The sequence below is a fragment of the Platalea leucorodia genome (assembly GCF_965183815.1).
Source record: "Platalea leucorodia genome assembly, chromosome: 11".
NCBI classification, from domain to species: domain Eukaryota; kingdom Metazoa; phylum Chordata; class Aves; order Pelecaniformes; family Threskiornithidae; genus Platalea; species Platalea leucorodia.
In genome coordinates this window covers 4,791,774-4,806,410 of record NC_138833.1, presented here as the reverse complement: position 1 = coordinate 4,806,410, position 14,637 = coordinate 4,791,774, and the positions used below count along the sequence as shown (strand labels likewise).

The following is a 14,637-nucleotide window of genomic DNA, read 5'->3' as shown; positions in this document are numbered from 1 at the left end:
TGAAAACAAAAGTCATTAAGCACCTGGAGGCATTTACTGAAAAAGAAATACCAAAACAAATATGGCTTGATGGCTTGCTGGTAAATGAACAATATAGTCATTTCACTACATTGGAACAGCATCTACAATAAAAGGAGAAGTTTGCATTTATTTAGAAAGGGTGAGAGGAAATGCATGCAAGATGAATAGGGAACATAGTATGAATGCAGAATGGACTTGACCTTGGTGGGATATGGGAAGGGAGGGATGATCTACAAACTAGCAGGAGACAAAGTCTCCAAAGAATCTGTTTTTCTGATCAGACTTGATCGCAGCCTCACGGCCGGTGCCTGTCAGGCTGAGGGACAGCTCAGCCCACGGAGGCAGCAAAGCCAGGAAATAGTAGAGACCTGTTAAATCCAAAGCTACCAGCTGTGCCTGCGAGAGTCACTGCCCTGCAGCTTGTGGGAGCTGGGAAGGGTGTTGAGAGAAACACGCTTGCCACAACAGCGGCTTTCCCTCAGCATGTGGTTTGGGTGGTTGTTGGCTCCGGACATTGGGCTGGATGGATCTGAGCTCTGGCACTGTCTGCCCATTCTCAGTCATTAGTAGTTGGCTGGTTTTATGCCAGGGAAAGGACAGTTTTCCTGCGCTTGCAGATGTTGGCCACTGGGAGTAATGGCATGGCTAGCCCTGTCTGTAGTGTTTCAGACGGTATTTTTGCTTCAACATGCTGCCTGCCAGGCTCATTTGATGCCTGGAGAGCGCTGGAGACTGATCAGTAACTCCCTATTAATCTTTTCCCCACCTCGCTACGCTTTTCCTCTGTCCCTTCCTTAGAATGAAGTTTTCATGCTGCTTGTCTGTCTCAGACTGATCTACTTAATTTTTTTATTTATCGCTGCGAACAAGGCTGTATTTTAGGGTATTGATTCTGGACAGCTTTTGTCTGAGAATTTTGTACACTTTAAAACAGTAATGCAGGAACTACTACTTTGTGTTTTGTAAGTTTGTGTAAGACCTTCCTGAGCGAAAGCGGGGAACAGCCCCCCAGCGGCTGGCCCTCCTGCTGCTGTCTGGTCCGGAGCGCGTGGTGGAGGGTGCTCACGCTGTGGTGCCCAGAGGCAGGCGGGCTCCTGGGCGGCCGGAGCAGCAACCACCGGCGCCAGCGCTGGCACTGGGTGCTGCTTCCCTGAAGGATCTTCAGATTGTGTAAAAGAAGGACTTGATTAATTGCTGGTGCTAAGGGCTGGGTTGTGGCCTGGGACAGACACTTGAGAGAATAAAGACTAGCTGGGCCCCGTACAGAAACTGTTGGGAAAAGAAGGCTGAACTCAAATGAGGAAACAACAAAACATACGATGAGAAAGATTGGGAACAAAGGAAATCAAGACAGATTGATAGAAGTGCTATGAGTCTGAAAAAGTGGGGAATGCTTGGTGCTAAGGCCTGAGACTGCTGGTAGCGAGCCTGGGCCACAAGCTCTGCCAGGTGGGCTTTGGGGATGCGGCAGGAGGGCTGGGGACACTGGGCAGCTTGGGTGGGAGCTGGGCAGGCTGCAGGGCCAGGGCAGGTGAAGATGGAGCCGAGGAGTCTCTTCCCACCAGAAAACACACGTGTCTTCCAGAGCCTTCCTGCCTTGTCACCGCGTGCTTGAGAAACCCGGCAACAGTTGGCCTATCTTTGTCCCTGTGCAGTAGTGACCATCCACGCAGAGATTAACTGTTAGGCTACACAGGCATTTACTGTTTTAACTGCTGCTATTCCAGTTAGGCATCAATGCAGAGGTCTGGGTGGCGTACTTCCATTGCACATGAGTTTCCTTGTGATGGAATTAGTTATTTCAGCTTTTCTTTTTGAATCCACTAAATCAAATATAGTATTAAAAAAAATTTTAAAAAATTAGAACATGGCAAAGTTAATGTTTGCAGCTGGAGTCTTCATTCAGCGCTTTTGTATATATTTGTTGTGGTATGCACTTTAATTACAGCATAGTCTCATGTTGCTGTTAAGAGACCGGATTTGTTTCTTGTTGTCTAGGGATGCATCAGGGTTGTGTAGTGAGGGAGCCTGTGTATATAGGATCTGTTTATTTGTTGCAGAAACAGGGAAATTCTAAAATGGGGACTGTGGGGAAGATAATCTCATGAATGCTGTTCGGAGAATTGGGTTGTATCTCTTCTTGCCAGTGGTTTTATTAATTGATTCTGGGCAAGTGACTTGCACAAACTTTTCATGGGTGGTCACTAGTGATGTAATCCTCCGTTTCTGGCTGACTCAGCTGAGATATTCAGAAGTGCTGAGGACTTACAGCTGCAGCAAAAGTCAATAGGAGCTGTGCTTTGAACACGTTGTGCTGTGCAATGCTAATTAGTTTGAAAAGCCAAGTCCCAATCATCTGCAGACTTATAAATCAAACTCCGGAATCCAAAGTGTATCCTTAGATCTTGAAACTGATCTTAGATATCAAACCTGTGCTTTTTCATATCAAGCTTGCTTTATCACTGTTACTTAACCTTTACAATGCTCTCTGTCTGGTGAGATTAAGAGAAATATAATTGTATAAACCAAGAGTAATGCTGGATAGGATGTCTCTAAATCAGAAATGAGGACCTTTTGTTTAAATGCTGATGTAATTACTCCAGACAGAGTAAAGAGGCTGACAGTCCCTCAAGGAAGAGTGCTGCTTAGGCACCCATATCTGGTGAGATAATAACCACAGCTTCCCATCTGGCTTCTGAGCAGAGTAAAATAGGATGGCAGCCCTTCTACCAGCATCTAGGTTTGGCTTAAGGTCAGTTTTGAGTCACTTGTTCTGTGTTGGTTTAGTTTATCATTCTCACTATTGACAGCTGAATTGGTGACTGATATTTTTGTAGGTATGAGTAGTGCTTCATTTTGGTGCATATTTTCTACTCTTAGGAAAAATGCTGGAGTTTGAGCACTAAGGAAAAATCTAATGCACTTAACTGTTGGTTTTCTCATGGTTCTGTCAAAATGAAAATGAACCTACTTTTCTGCAAGAGAATCACTTTGAAAGGTGATGTTCTACTTGTTCCACCTTTAATTAATGCTTTTCTGACAAATTTAATATTTGGAGAACTGCTGTCATGAGGGTACCACTGTGTTGGGCAGTGTTGCAGACAGACCTGTAGATCGGCAAGTTTGTTGCTTTTGTTGCTTCAGTGATTCTCGTGGGCAGGAATTAACCTTCTCTGTTCTTCAGTACCTGTAGGAGCGTGTATTATAGGAGAGCAGGGACTTCAGTTATAAATCTTGATGAAGCTGTTGTGATTTGAGGAAGGTGATCAACAAGTTCTGGGCATTTAAATTACTGGTATGTTCAAAATCAATTTTCCACTGATTAAAATAAAGTCAGAAAAGCTATTATAAAAAGATTGAGCACTGGTAACTATTTATTGTAATAAAATTAATTCTTTCTTATATAAATTATAAATTAACTGCACCATAACAATTTCATGTATATTAACAATTAGCTTTGAAGTTCTCAGCTTCTTAAAGGCAAGAGTTTTTTCCTTTTTCAATGATACAAGTGTGTAGAAACTGTAAACTTTGTGGATAGAGGAATGACAGTTCTGCATTTAACACTGTTCTTCCTCCTAGAAGAAAATTATAATAATTTTCCCAGGCTTCCAGTAAATACTGTAGCTGAAGCCAGCACAGTATTTTTGAACACTGTAATAAATGTTCCATAATTGCCTCTGGTGGCAAGTTCTCTGGCTAGGGAATCAGGTTGGCTCCTGGAGTTGAATCATACAATATGATTTTCATTCACTTCTCTGAATTGGCTCTGGACAGCTTCACATGTCAAATCTGACTACTATTTTCTGGATCTCACCAGGCAAACTGTGTCATTCACTCCTTGCATTCACTATAAAAAAGAGGCTTCTATTGTCAGGCCAAAAATATGTAGAAAATCTTCTATTCTGTGGTGGTAAGACACAAAGAATAAAGAAAATATTTTAGATTGAGAGTCAGTAGAGAAAATATAAATATATGGGAAATGTTAAGCATAAAGGTGTCTTCTGTGCTGAGACAGATTAAGGAAAACGGGAAGCTACGTTTCACGGTTTTAGAAACAAGCAGTAACGGCAGGGAGTTTCTGCTGTAAGATCAAGGCAGGATTTATTTCTTACCTCTTTTATCTGTAAAATTAAGTGTAACTATTGTCATCTATAGGCATAAGAAGATGTTTTTGTTTTGATAAATGTAGATTTCATACACGTTAATTTTCATTTTGGCTGTATCATTTTTTACCTTCTTCTCTTTATAATTGTGAGATTTCTTTAAAAAAAAAAAAAAGTTAGTGCACATGAATTTTACTCAGGCAAGCTGTGTAGGAGTTAGTAACCTTACAAGGTTTGTAGTTTTGGGATAGTTGGTTTTTTTTGGTTTGGGCTTTTTTTGTGTGTGTTCTTTTTTTCCAGAGACATCACTTCAGTCTAGCAGGAACATAAATTTAACCTTATTAATAAAAATGAATGGTATGAACCAAAAGGCATATATCTTTTTATCTAATACAAATGTCACTCAAAAGCTCCTGTTTTGCCAAGCAAAATGAGGCGATTGTAATGTACAATGAGTATATACGTCCTGAAAGTTGATTATGAAAGTGTAGAAGGAATCACAGAAAATAAAGTGGGGAGCATAAAATCATAACTTTGAAATAAAATATCCTAATCAGATTTTTTACTGCATGAAACACTAATTGTCTTTTGGCTTACATGTGTTCTTCTGTTTATTTTCCTAAAAAAAATTAGGTAAAGAACAAAGGATTTGAGGAATGTTTGTATTCAAATGACAGAATCTGTTTTATTGACAAAATATTACAGGTGGCAGAACTTCAACTACCAGAAAGCTATTTAATTTTCCTACTTATTTCTTGTGTTTTACCTTTTCCTTGTCAGTATGTGTAAATGTGTACTAAAAATAGATGTTACAGAACACACAGAGCCCTTCACCCTAAGTTAGATTATAGATTAAACAATTACTATTTTTCCTTTCTCTCAGTTTACTGCTTCTATTTCCACTAAGTCTAAAAATATAATTTTGTGTGAAAACTTGACAAATACAATGCAAACCAACTTGAAATCCTCAGATCCCTGAGCTAGTTATTGCATTGTTACTAAATTTGGAAAGTGATCTGGGCTGGAAGTTTCTTGAAGTAACTGGAAGTCAATAGAGCGTGGGCAGGACTGCCCTACTAAAGTAATAATGAAATAGCAATGCGACTTGTTAAGGGATTGGTCTTTCTGGGGCCTAACGGAACAAAAACTTGCTCTCAGTAAAGCAAACATTATGAGTCTGCTTTGTTAAAACCATTCCTGCTTTTTTACATTTATGAAATGTAACCATAGGCCAACTGTTACTTTGCAGTAGGCACTGTAGAAACCATGTGTCTGCCAAGTATAGACTTTGAGCTTCAGATTAAAAAAAAAATAAACAAAACCAAAACAAACCCCCCAAAACCCAATCCAAAAGTAACAAGAAAAAGCGCTCAGCAGAGGTCTAATGTTGAGTTAGCCTCAGAGCAGATGCTGCGTTGTTGATGTGAATACAAGAACCTCATCCTCTATGTAGCACCCTGCGGGCTGGTCTCCTTGGAGCCTTCTGAACTGGAAGTACTGGGTCTGAACTGGAATCACTGGGTGTCACAAAAATCCAGGAGTGGGATCCACGTTTCTGCTGTGTTTGCTGCACCGCAGCATCTCGGAAACATAAACGCACGTGAACACATGGATGCTGGTTGAATGAAGTATGCAATTAGGCTGCGTTTCAGCAGTAGGGAGTTGGAAATTGCCAGATCTCTCCAACCTCATGACTCTCTCTTTCCTGGATTTGCGTTCACAGCCATGTGCCTGTATACAAGTAAAATTCTTCCTGCAAACTCTGATCCCAAGTCCATGGGACCCAATAAAGTCTGCTGAGATGGGAAATTATTTCTGTCTAGTCTAGAATAAGAGCAGGGAGACATTATTTTATCTTCTACCCTAAACCAGCTCCTGTTTAACCTTTAACATCCTCACTGATTGTACCCACTGATGATGGCTCACAGGGGAGCTCACCTGAAGCCCCTGCTTTTACGTCTGGGCACAACCCACAGACAGTTCATGCAGTTGTGGCATTGCAGTGAGAGGGAGCGCAGGCACCGGCAGCATGCTCGGTGAGTGCCTGCACCCTCGCTCCAAGGATGAAGCAAGGAAAATAAATGAATGAGACTGGCAGGAGAAATAACAATGAAAGGTGACGAGAAGGGCCAAAAATGCCGCCTGGGATTGTGGAGTATCACAGTGGTAGAGGGAGAAACCTTGAGGTTTGGCAGTATATTACTGCATTCTGGCTGTTAATGTTGATAGAGACATTGGTGTTATGTGAAAAACTGTTTTGCAAAATACCAGTCTACAGATTTCTCTGGTGTCTTCCTGTTTGTACCGCATTTGATGCAAAATTAGCATACCACAACAGCGCTGGTGGATTCATAACGTGACTGCCGTTAGAAATTCAGCATTTACCAGCAGATACCTGACCAACTGCTCAACTACAGAGTTGTGTCAGCTGAAACTAAATTCACTGTGGTATGTCAGAAGATCCAACATCACTAGCACTACTTTTAGATGAACACCATGGTACCAGGGAACATATCAAAACATCTGGTTTCATTCTGAAAGATGTCTTTTGGTGAGCAAAATTATCTGTGTAGCTACCTAGGTAGATTTATGTTGAAAAGTCCCTTTATTCTTGATTGGATTTTGTCTATTGAAGATCTGCCCTTAGATGAATAGTTAAGAAGCAGTCCTTTTTAAAACTGTAGCAGGAGCTTGACAGCTAGACCCTGAAAATCAGCACCAAACATTGGAATATGAAGGGAAACTCTAGTTGTCACCTCGTATTAATATAGGTGGGCAGTTTACTGGCTCTCAGCTCTCCAGTTCCTAAGGGAGACTCAATGAGAGGGATTTATAATACATATTATTAATTTTATTTGGAAGTCATTCAGGTAGTGTGATGAAAGGCAGCAGTATAAAAATCTTGGAGAACCATATGTGTTTAGGGTTTTTATAGTGGTGATAGAGTCTTTGGCTGAGGTAGAGATTGAAGGCTTTAACTGTCTGTTAAAACAAGTAGTAAGCACAGATATTTAAAATGCTGAATGTCCTGCCATCCTAAAGCACTTTGTTTTCGACCTGTCAGAGAACTGAGGGGTGAGAGACAGAGCCACAAAAAGGCTGTTCCTTGGTAATGTAGGCCCATAAACACTTTCTGAAGCACCAGGACTGCCGGTTTTTTGCCTTGCGCTTTGCAGAGAAGTGCCCTGTGCGGTGCCGCAGTGCTGTGGTGTAAGGGGCGGTGACTGCCGCTTCTGCGTTCTTCACTGCAGAATAAAGCGCGGGTTCTGACTGCGTAACTGCAGGGCAGGATTCCTTCCTTCCCAACAAGGGTGCCTCCTATCCAGGGCTGTCTTTGGGTAAATACTGCAGTGCAGCTACCTGAACCTGTTGTGCATGGTAGGAATAAAGCTTGTATTTCAAATGAAGAGGCAAGAAAGGCCTCAGGACAGGGATCAGATCTAGCCCATATTTGTAGTAAGACCACCAGATTTTAAGTATGATTTATTCCTCTTAAATACTGAAAATATATCTGTGGACTTTTCTTCATCGAAGTCCAAAATGTACGATAAGATATGTAAGTCCAAAATAGGAGATAAATGTAAGATAATGGTCCAAGCAGCTTTTATAATCCAGTTGTTCTCACTCCTTGGCAAGGAGGACCGATCTCTGTCTTGATTGTTTTGTGCTCTAGAAGTTTCTGCCTTCCTAATATAAACGGTTCTCCCTGGCCCTGGGCTTTGTCACTGTGGGGGATACACATGCTGCTTGCTTCCCCCAAACAGTCCTTACCAAGCTCCCTGCAAATCTCTGCTTATAGGGCAGGAGAAAAGCGAGGGGTTTGCCCTTCCCAACAACGTTCACGCAGGTTGTGTGCATCCTGCCGGACGCCACTGTGCTACGGGTTACTGCTGCACACTAATCTGATCTTACGCTTTCTCTCTCTCAGAGACTGCTTTTGGTTATTGGCTGCCTGAGTGATGTAAGCCCAAAAGAGCCCCGGCACTGGGAGCAGAGCGATGCGATCCCGAGCAATCTGGCTCATTCACTCCCTTTCCCTCTCTCCCAGCAGAGAAGTTCATGACTGCCCAATGCAGAGGGACGTTTCTGACACGTCTCAGGCAAGAGCTCGATGGCCCTGTTAATAGAGCATGGCTGTCTCGTTTGTAGGCTCTATTCATCTGACAGCTAAGAATTATCAGTACTGACGCTTCACTCCCTCTCTCTTTTTCTCCAAGCTAGTGATTTGTCTATGTTATGGGTAGGTAAGCTTGACAAAACATTACACATTAGCAGCTGAGACGGTGTTTGAAATGGGAAAATTGCTAGCAAACTGCTCCATTAGAGACCCAAATAACAAATTCTTTCTTTCCCTCAGTGAAAGAGAGATAGTTAAGGCCCAAATTAATACGTCTGTCTCCCCCACTCTGCAGGGGGAATCACTCTTCAAGACAAATGGCTTCGTCACTCCTGAGAGCGTGAGCTGGCTCTACGAAGGCTGCATTAGGCAGAGATTTTATCCTTTGTGTTTTGCCATCCGGGGTGTGAGCAGTACAGGGGCCTGATGAGGAGGTGATGAAAAGCTGTGCACCTCAGGGAACTTTGAGATGGGTTAGCATGGGAATTCGAGTGCTTATTCTTTACTCTGGGATAGTTTTTCATATTTAACTGCACAGTTTGCCCCTGTTTGTTTTGGTTTTGTTTTTTTGTTCTCTGATATGTTTGCTTTTTGCTCTCGTTGCTGCAAAGTCATTTAAAGAGAGTGGGAAGGAGGAGGACTTTATCCTGTCTAGCATCAAGTTATTACAAGAAAAATGCATCTGAATCCATTGGGCCCTTATACTTTCCAATCTCTGATAATATATTAGAGAAAGGAAATTGTTCTTGTCCCTTGATGTTGTTGTCAAAGACTCTAAAATAAAGCTTGAAGAGGCAGACAGAGCGTTGCTGCATGTCAGAAGGGGGGAGATATGCTTCAATTCATCTAAGCGATACAGCTGGCAGCAGGCGACATGGCACAGTGAAATGGGTAACTGAAAGGAGGAACAAAAGCCCCTGAGAGGTTTGAACATGGCCAATTTATTTTATCAGCTTTGTGAATTCTACTTGTGGAGTCTTTTAAATAGATCTTCTTATGAACTACCAGAGGAAAATCAAGGAAAGTTTTGCTGAGTTTTAAGAAATCTTAAATGTGGGGGGATAGTAGCTCAAATGATCAAAATTTCATCTTTTAGGACTGTCTCTCTTGTACAAAGTTCTTAAATGTGTTGTATAATTATCTTATAGTGTATTGTGGTGATACACGAAAAAAAAAATTAACTCACCGGTGTTGCTTTGCACTAGCACAGATGGTTTTATAGTGTATGACAGCACTTCATAGCGTACAGGGATAGACCATGAAAAATACAGTTTTTCAGAGGTCATGTTCTGGGTAAACGAGGTAATTTTCTCTGAAATAAGATGTGGCTGTAAAATTTAGATTAGCTTTTCACTTTTTGGAGAAAAAAATGACAACACTAGGTAAGAACTCTGTTTTTCACTTTATTTGAAAGATGGCACCTCTTTCCCATTATACCATGAGTAACACTGGTTTATAATTAAGCCTTCATCACCTTGAAATTGCCAGCACCCCTTCTGGCAAAACCTAGTGTTTCCTAGAGATTTTTAATCCTGTACTGTCCTTTACGTATCATTTACGAGCTCAGATGAGGTGAAAGCACAAAGTATTAATACAAATAATTTGTTTTCTACTATTTTAGTTGTGTAACTTCATTGTGTTTTTTAGCCTATGCCTGCCAATCTATAACATGCATTTATGAAAAAAATGAACGGAAGTCAGATTAGTATTTCATACTTGTAAAATACCTGCTTACTTAATGCTGCACTTTATTAAACGCTCCAAGATCAGCTGCATTTTGTGCCCAGGTTGGACTCCAGCTGCAAACACACCCTGATGAGAGCACACGCTACTGCTTGTTGCTTCTCTGGTAGCATCTGCAAAATGCAGTGCACTAAGCATAATGTGTTATGTGTAGTCTTTAGTCCTTTATTTGCAAGAGCTTCATACAATAAAAAGATGTAGGGTGCTAAGGTGAAAATACAGCAGCAGATGACAACAGCCTTGTCCATCTATTTCTGTACAGGCCATCTGCTGCAAATTTTGTAGGAAAGGGTGAAGAATTCAGTACTGCTTCAGAAGGTAGCTCTCTTAAACAACCCTTTTTCTGTATTCCGCTCCACCTTTTCTAGAAATTTCCTTTTTTCTTATTACTCAGGATCTGTGGCGATTCCAATTTTGGCTTTTTTTGCCCTTTGGGGGCAAAATTTCTGTGTATATTTCCACCCTTGAGTCACTAAAATTTCCTTGGAATATTAAGGGATTGTAAAAATGGGCCGCGTTTCCCCCCATCGCTGTATTTTTGTTCCCCTGTAAGGACTGCTATGCTGCGCCTATGTGCAGCATGTGTGAACCCCCAGTTTCCATCCATAAGGCGAGGGAATTAGACAGGCATGGCCCTCTTTTGTTCCTGGAAGTGTCTGCATAGAAATACTTGGGAGGAGTTAAACACCAAACTGGCAAGCTGACAAAAAGCCTTTATGGGAAGAGTATGTGTACTGCTAATTCTGGTGACAAACACCCAACAATAGTAGCGTGCTGAAGCTTACAGCAATTTGCATTTCACTGTGGACTTGCCAGAAACGAAACACTTTATATTTAGACCAACTGGAAGGGAAATCTCAGACACTAATTCAGATCACAAAACAAGGAATAGAATTAACTCTGATCACAACCTTTAAAATAGACTGCTACAGAAATAAAAGAGTGCATGCACATTGACTGTACAAGTTGACTGTGCAAGTATCACAATGTTCATGACTTAAATAGCTTCTCAGAGTATAACTGAGCTGGCAAAATACCTTATTTTCAGGGAGAATTTTCTTTTGTCTATTGAAAGCCCAGATCAACAGAAGGGTACGCTCTGCAGTAGAGGGCTGATGGGCCTTACACGTTTTCTCTACTATTCCCAAGTCCTTTAAAACCATGATTTACTCCTCCCTGCATCTCATTTTATCTCCGTTCCTGGTTTTAAAATTTTTTATCCCCTCTGCATTGCTGCAGCAGCTCTAAATGACTAGAGTGATTCATTCCATCATTCCAGTGTGTTTTTGTATTTCAATTCTAAACTCTTTCCAACCACAGATTCTTGCTGTTGAAACTGTTTCTTTTTATGACATTTTTGGAAAAAAATACACAACGTTTGAATAATAAGTAAGAGCTAGGTAAAATCAAATTTTGCTTTCAGTTCCAACTCTGCAGAATTTTAGCTGCCGTGGTCATTTGAGTTTGTTGGATAGGGATCCACTTTTACATTTCTAATTGAGGTGAATATTTAGGGTTCATCTGAGGAGTTTGGGGAACTTCCTGACAAAGACTTGAAAACACTTCTGGGAAGGAACGGAAATTAATCTTAGTGGTTACTGTACGCGGTATCTTAAAGCTGCTTACATTTTATGTTAGTGATACATGCCTTTATGATACTTCATAAAGAATATTTCTTTCAAACCAAATCTCAGAAATGAAAACCGCAGCACTTTCATGCAGTCTCAGCCACATTTTAGAACACCTTCAGTATTTGGTAGTTAAAATAGGAAGATACAGTCCTTCTTTGCTCTGCTTTAGCATAGACTCTCCCCCCTTGAAAATCTGGATTCATATTGCAGTGAATTCCACTTTGTTTTTCATCGTGTTCCCACAGATCATTGCTCCTGAGTCGCTCTGATAGTATTATTAATCTGCTTATTAAGCTGTCACAACATAGCATAGCTTTTAGTTTAGATAGCTATGTTCTGTTTACAACAGCTAGTCAAGGAAAGCATCTGTATTTTTTACCTTAACTTTGATTAAGCAGCAATAAAATATACCTACTATTTTTTATTCATTCCGTGAGCTTTAAAGATGCAATTTCTATACCTGTGACTTTTTTCTATACAGATTTTGTGTAATCAGTGAGATTATTTTATTTTCAAAGTTATTTTCTCAGTATTTTCTCCATTTAGTGGCTTTCTAAAGAAAAATTTGTTTTGCATAGAAACTTTATAAAATTGTGTTGTATTGATGTAAAAAATTGCTGTCATGTTTAATGTTATTCCTGTCGTATAATTTTTTTAGTTAACATGTATATTACTTTGTTTGTTTTCAGACGTTTGGAACAAAACCTCATCAAAATCATTACCCCTGGAGCTTTTACCCAGTACAAGAAGCTTAAGAGAATGTAAGTTTTAATAACAAGACCAACGTGCAAGAGCAATCGTGAATCTTCTAGCTTCAAGTTCAGTATCTTTATTTTAGAAACATATTGGCAATTTCTATGTTGAAATCACTGGGGATTGCACAAATAATCTCTTCAAAGTGTAAGCAACAACGGAATTTGGTTCAGGATGCCTAACAGTGCATGAAATCCTTAATAATGCTTGATTTCACTTCCTATTAAAAACGATGTGAGTTAATTACTTGCTAGTCTGTTCAAACTTCAAATCTGCTTCCTCAGAAAAGATTTTAAGTTCTATCTTTTCCCTCTCGTTCACTCTGGTATCTGTTTGCACCACTTCGATTTAGTTGACCCCAGTTATAGCAGAAGTGCATGTTCTTGCAGAGTAGTTGGGATATTTTTTGTAATGCATTCAATGTCCTGATGCTGAAATGGTTTGATTGTTCACAAGAAAACAAAGCAGCCTGCTGGAGCTTGTTTCCTCTATTTCTTAATGACCAGTAGATACCCAGACAATTCTTTTCTTAATAACTCTTGTGTTTTCTCTTTGGATTTAAAAAAAATAATCCTGATTTATAGCAGCGCTCTCATGCAGATAACCTGGGCATTGCCCTGGTTGGTCTTTGTTTTCATTTTTAAGTGGTATATGAGGGATGTTGTGACAGTAGTACAATGATGCAGACAATGGTAAAACAAGTTACTCCTGCTTCACCGTAGTATCAGGATGTTGATGGGTACCAGTGAACCAGTAGCTTCCAGAAGTCATTCAGGCTTTGTAGCTCAGTGCTAAGACTGCTAAAAAGGTGCCTTTACAGTTCTTGTTTCCTGGTGTGAACAGTACTTACTGGAATTAAGAAACTGTCAGCTTATTTCACAGAAGACAGTGGATTATCAGATAGCTAATGCTTTTGGAAACCGAAATGAGCTTGTGCTGTACCTTTGGATTTAAGGGTAAAATGACTGTGTTTTCCAGTCTAAACTTATCAAGTTCCTAGAGCTGAAGAGCTGTAAATATGGATCTTAATATTTAACAGGTCAAATCATCAATCTTATAGTCTCTATTCTTCTGTCTCACTTTCAATATAGCTGTATGTATTTTTAAAGAAGTACTGTATTAGATAGCAAGACGGTAATTTCAGTGAAAAATGACGGATCCCTTTTCAGTGACCTAACTTGTAAGTTTTTCATTATTAAAGTCACTACTTGGTTCTTTCTGAGGTATGACTAATTTTAGATTTTGGCAATGTTTTACTGTCCTTTCATTTTTCATGATTGGTGAACTCTAGTTTTATGGGAGTTAACCAAAAAAATGTTCTTTAACTTGACTAGCTGCTCAACCCAATGTCACGCTTACTATGTGAAATGATTAATGGTAGAATTTCACAGCAGAATTCCATTAGCAAGTTGTGTTAACAGCTTTCTGGAGTACAATTGGCATACTCGTTGAGACCTGAACTCATAGTTAAATAATAAGTTATTGTGCCAGATGATCTGTATCAAGGCTTAGTTAACGTGACAGCATTTTGTGGAAGAACCTGGGGTAGATAGTTAGGCTGCACAGTGTCCCAGAACAAACATGTGGTTATTGACCTGTCTCCTTGTTAAAGTTTTATTCCTGCTGGACATTGAGGCTCTAAATTGGGCGTCACTGTTGTTACATAAAGTTTAATTGAGGACATTTGTTCCACTACTTGAAGAGATTATTGACGTCATCTTTTCAGTGTGCAAGATTCCCAGGATTGTTAAAACAAAAATATACTTTGGTCAAAGGACTACCTCTTAAAAGAAAAGAATTATCCATCCTTTTCCTTATGGAGGAAGGACATGTTCGATATCACTGAAGTCTTCAGCCTTTCTTAATTTCTGTCACTTTGATTTCAATGAGCAGTGCAATCGCATGAAGATTATTGATTTAATTAATTGATGCCCTACCCAGGGTACAAATGAAGAACATTATTGTTATTGTTGTTGTTGTTATTATTATTAACTATTATTTATAATAATTTTTATGTAATTCAGAGGATAGCATTAGCATAATATTGTGAATTGTATTGTATTTTTCTCCTTCTGGTGAATAGATATGCAAGAATGTTAGGGATAATAGACTGCTTACTTGCAGCACTCTCAATATTTTGATTGTTTACCGAGTATTTCCTGCAAGATTATGCAGTTTCCTTTTCTTAAATTATCGGATACCTGAGATTAATTTTGAGGTAAGAGCCCGTTGTCCAAGATAATCTTTATATGACTTGATATTAATA

General features: G+C 39.8%; 1 protein-coding gene across 1 annotated transcript in view; it reads left to right on the top strand.

Moving 5' to 3' along the window:
* SLIT3 (slit guidance ligand 3) overlaps positions 1-14,637 on the top strand; it is a gene marked incomplete at both ends in the record, with an annotated part of 527,658 nt that overhangs the window by 346,586 nt on the left and 166,435 nt on the right. The window contains one exon of the mRNA XM_082324538.1: positions 12,308-12,379. Within this exon, the coding sequence (XP_082180664.1) occupies positions 12,308-12,379 (72 nt within the window). The remainder of the gene's footprint in view (positions 1-12,307; positions 12,380-14,637) is intronic.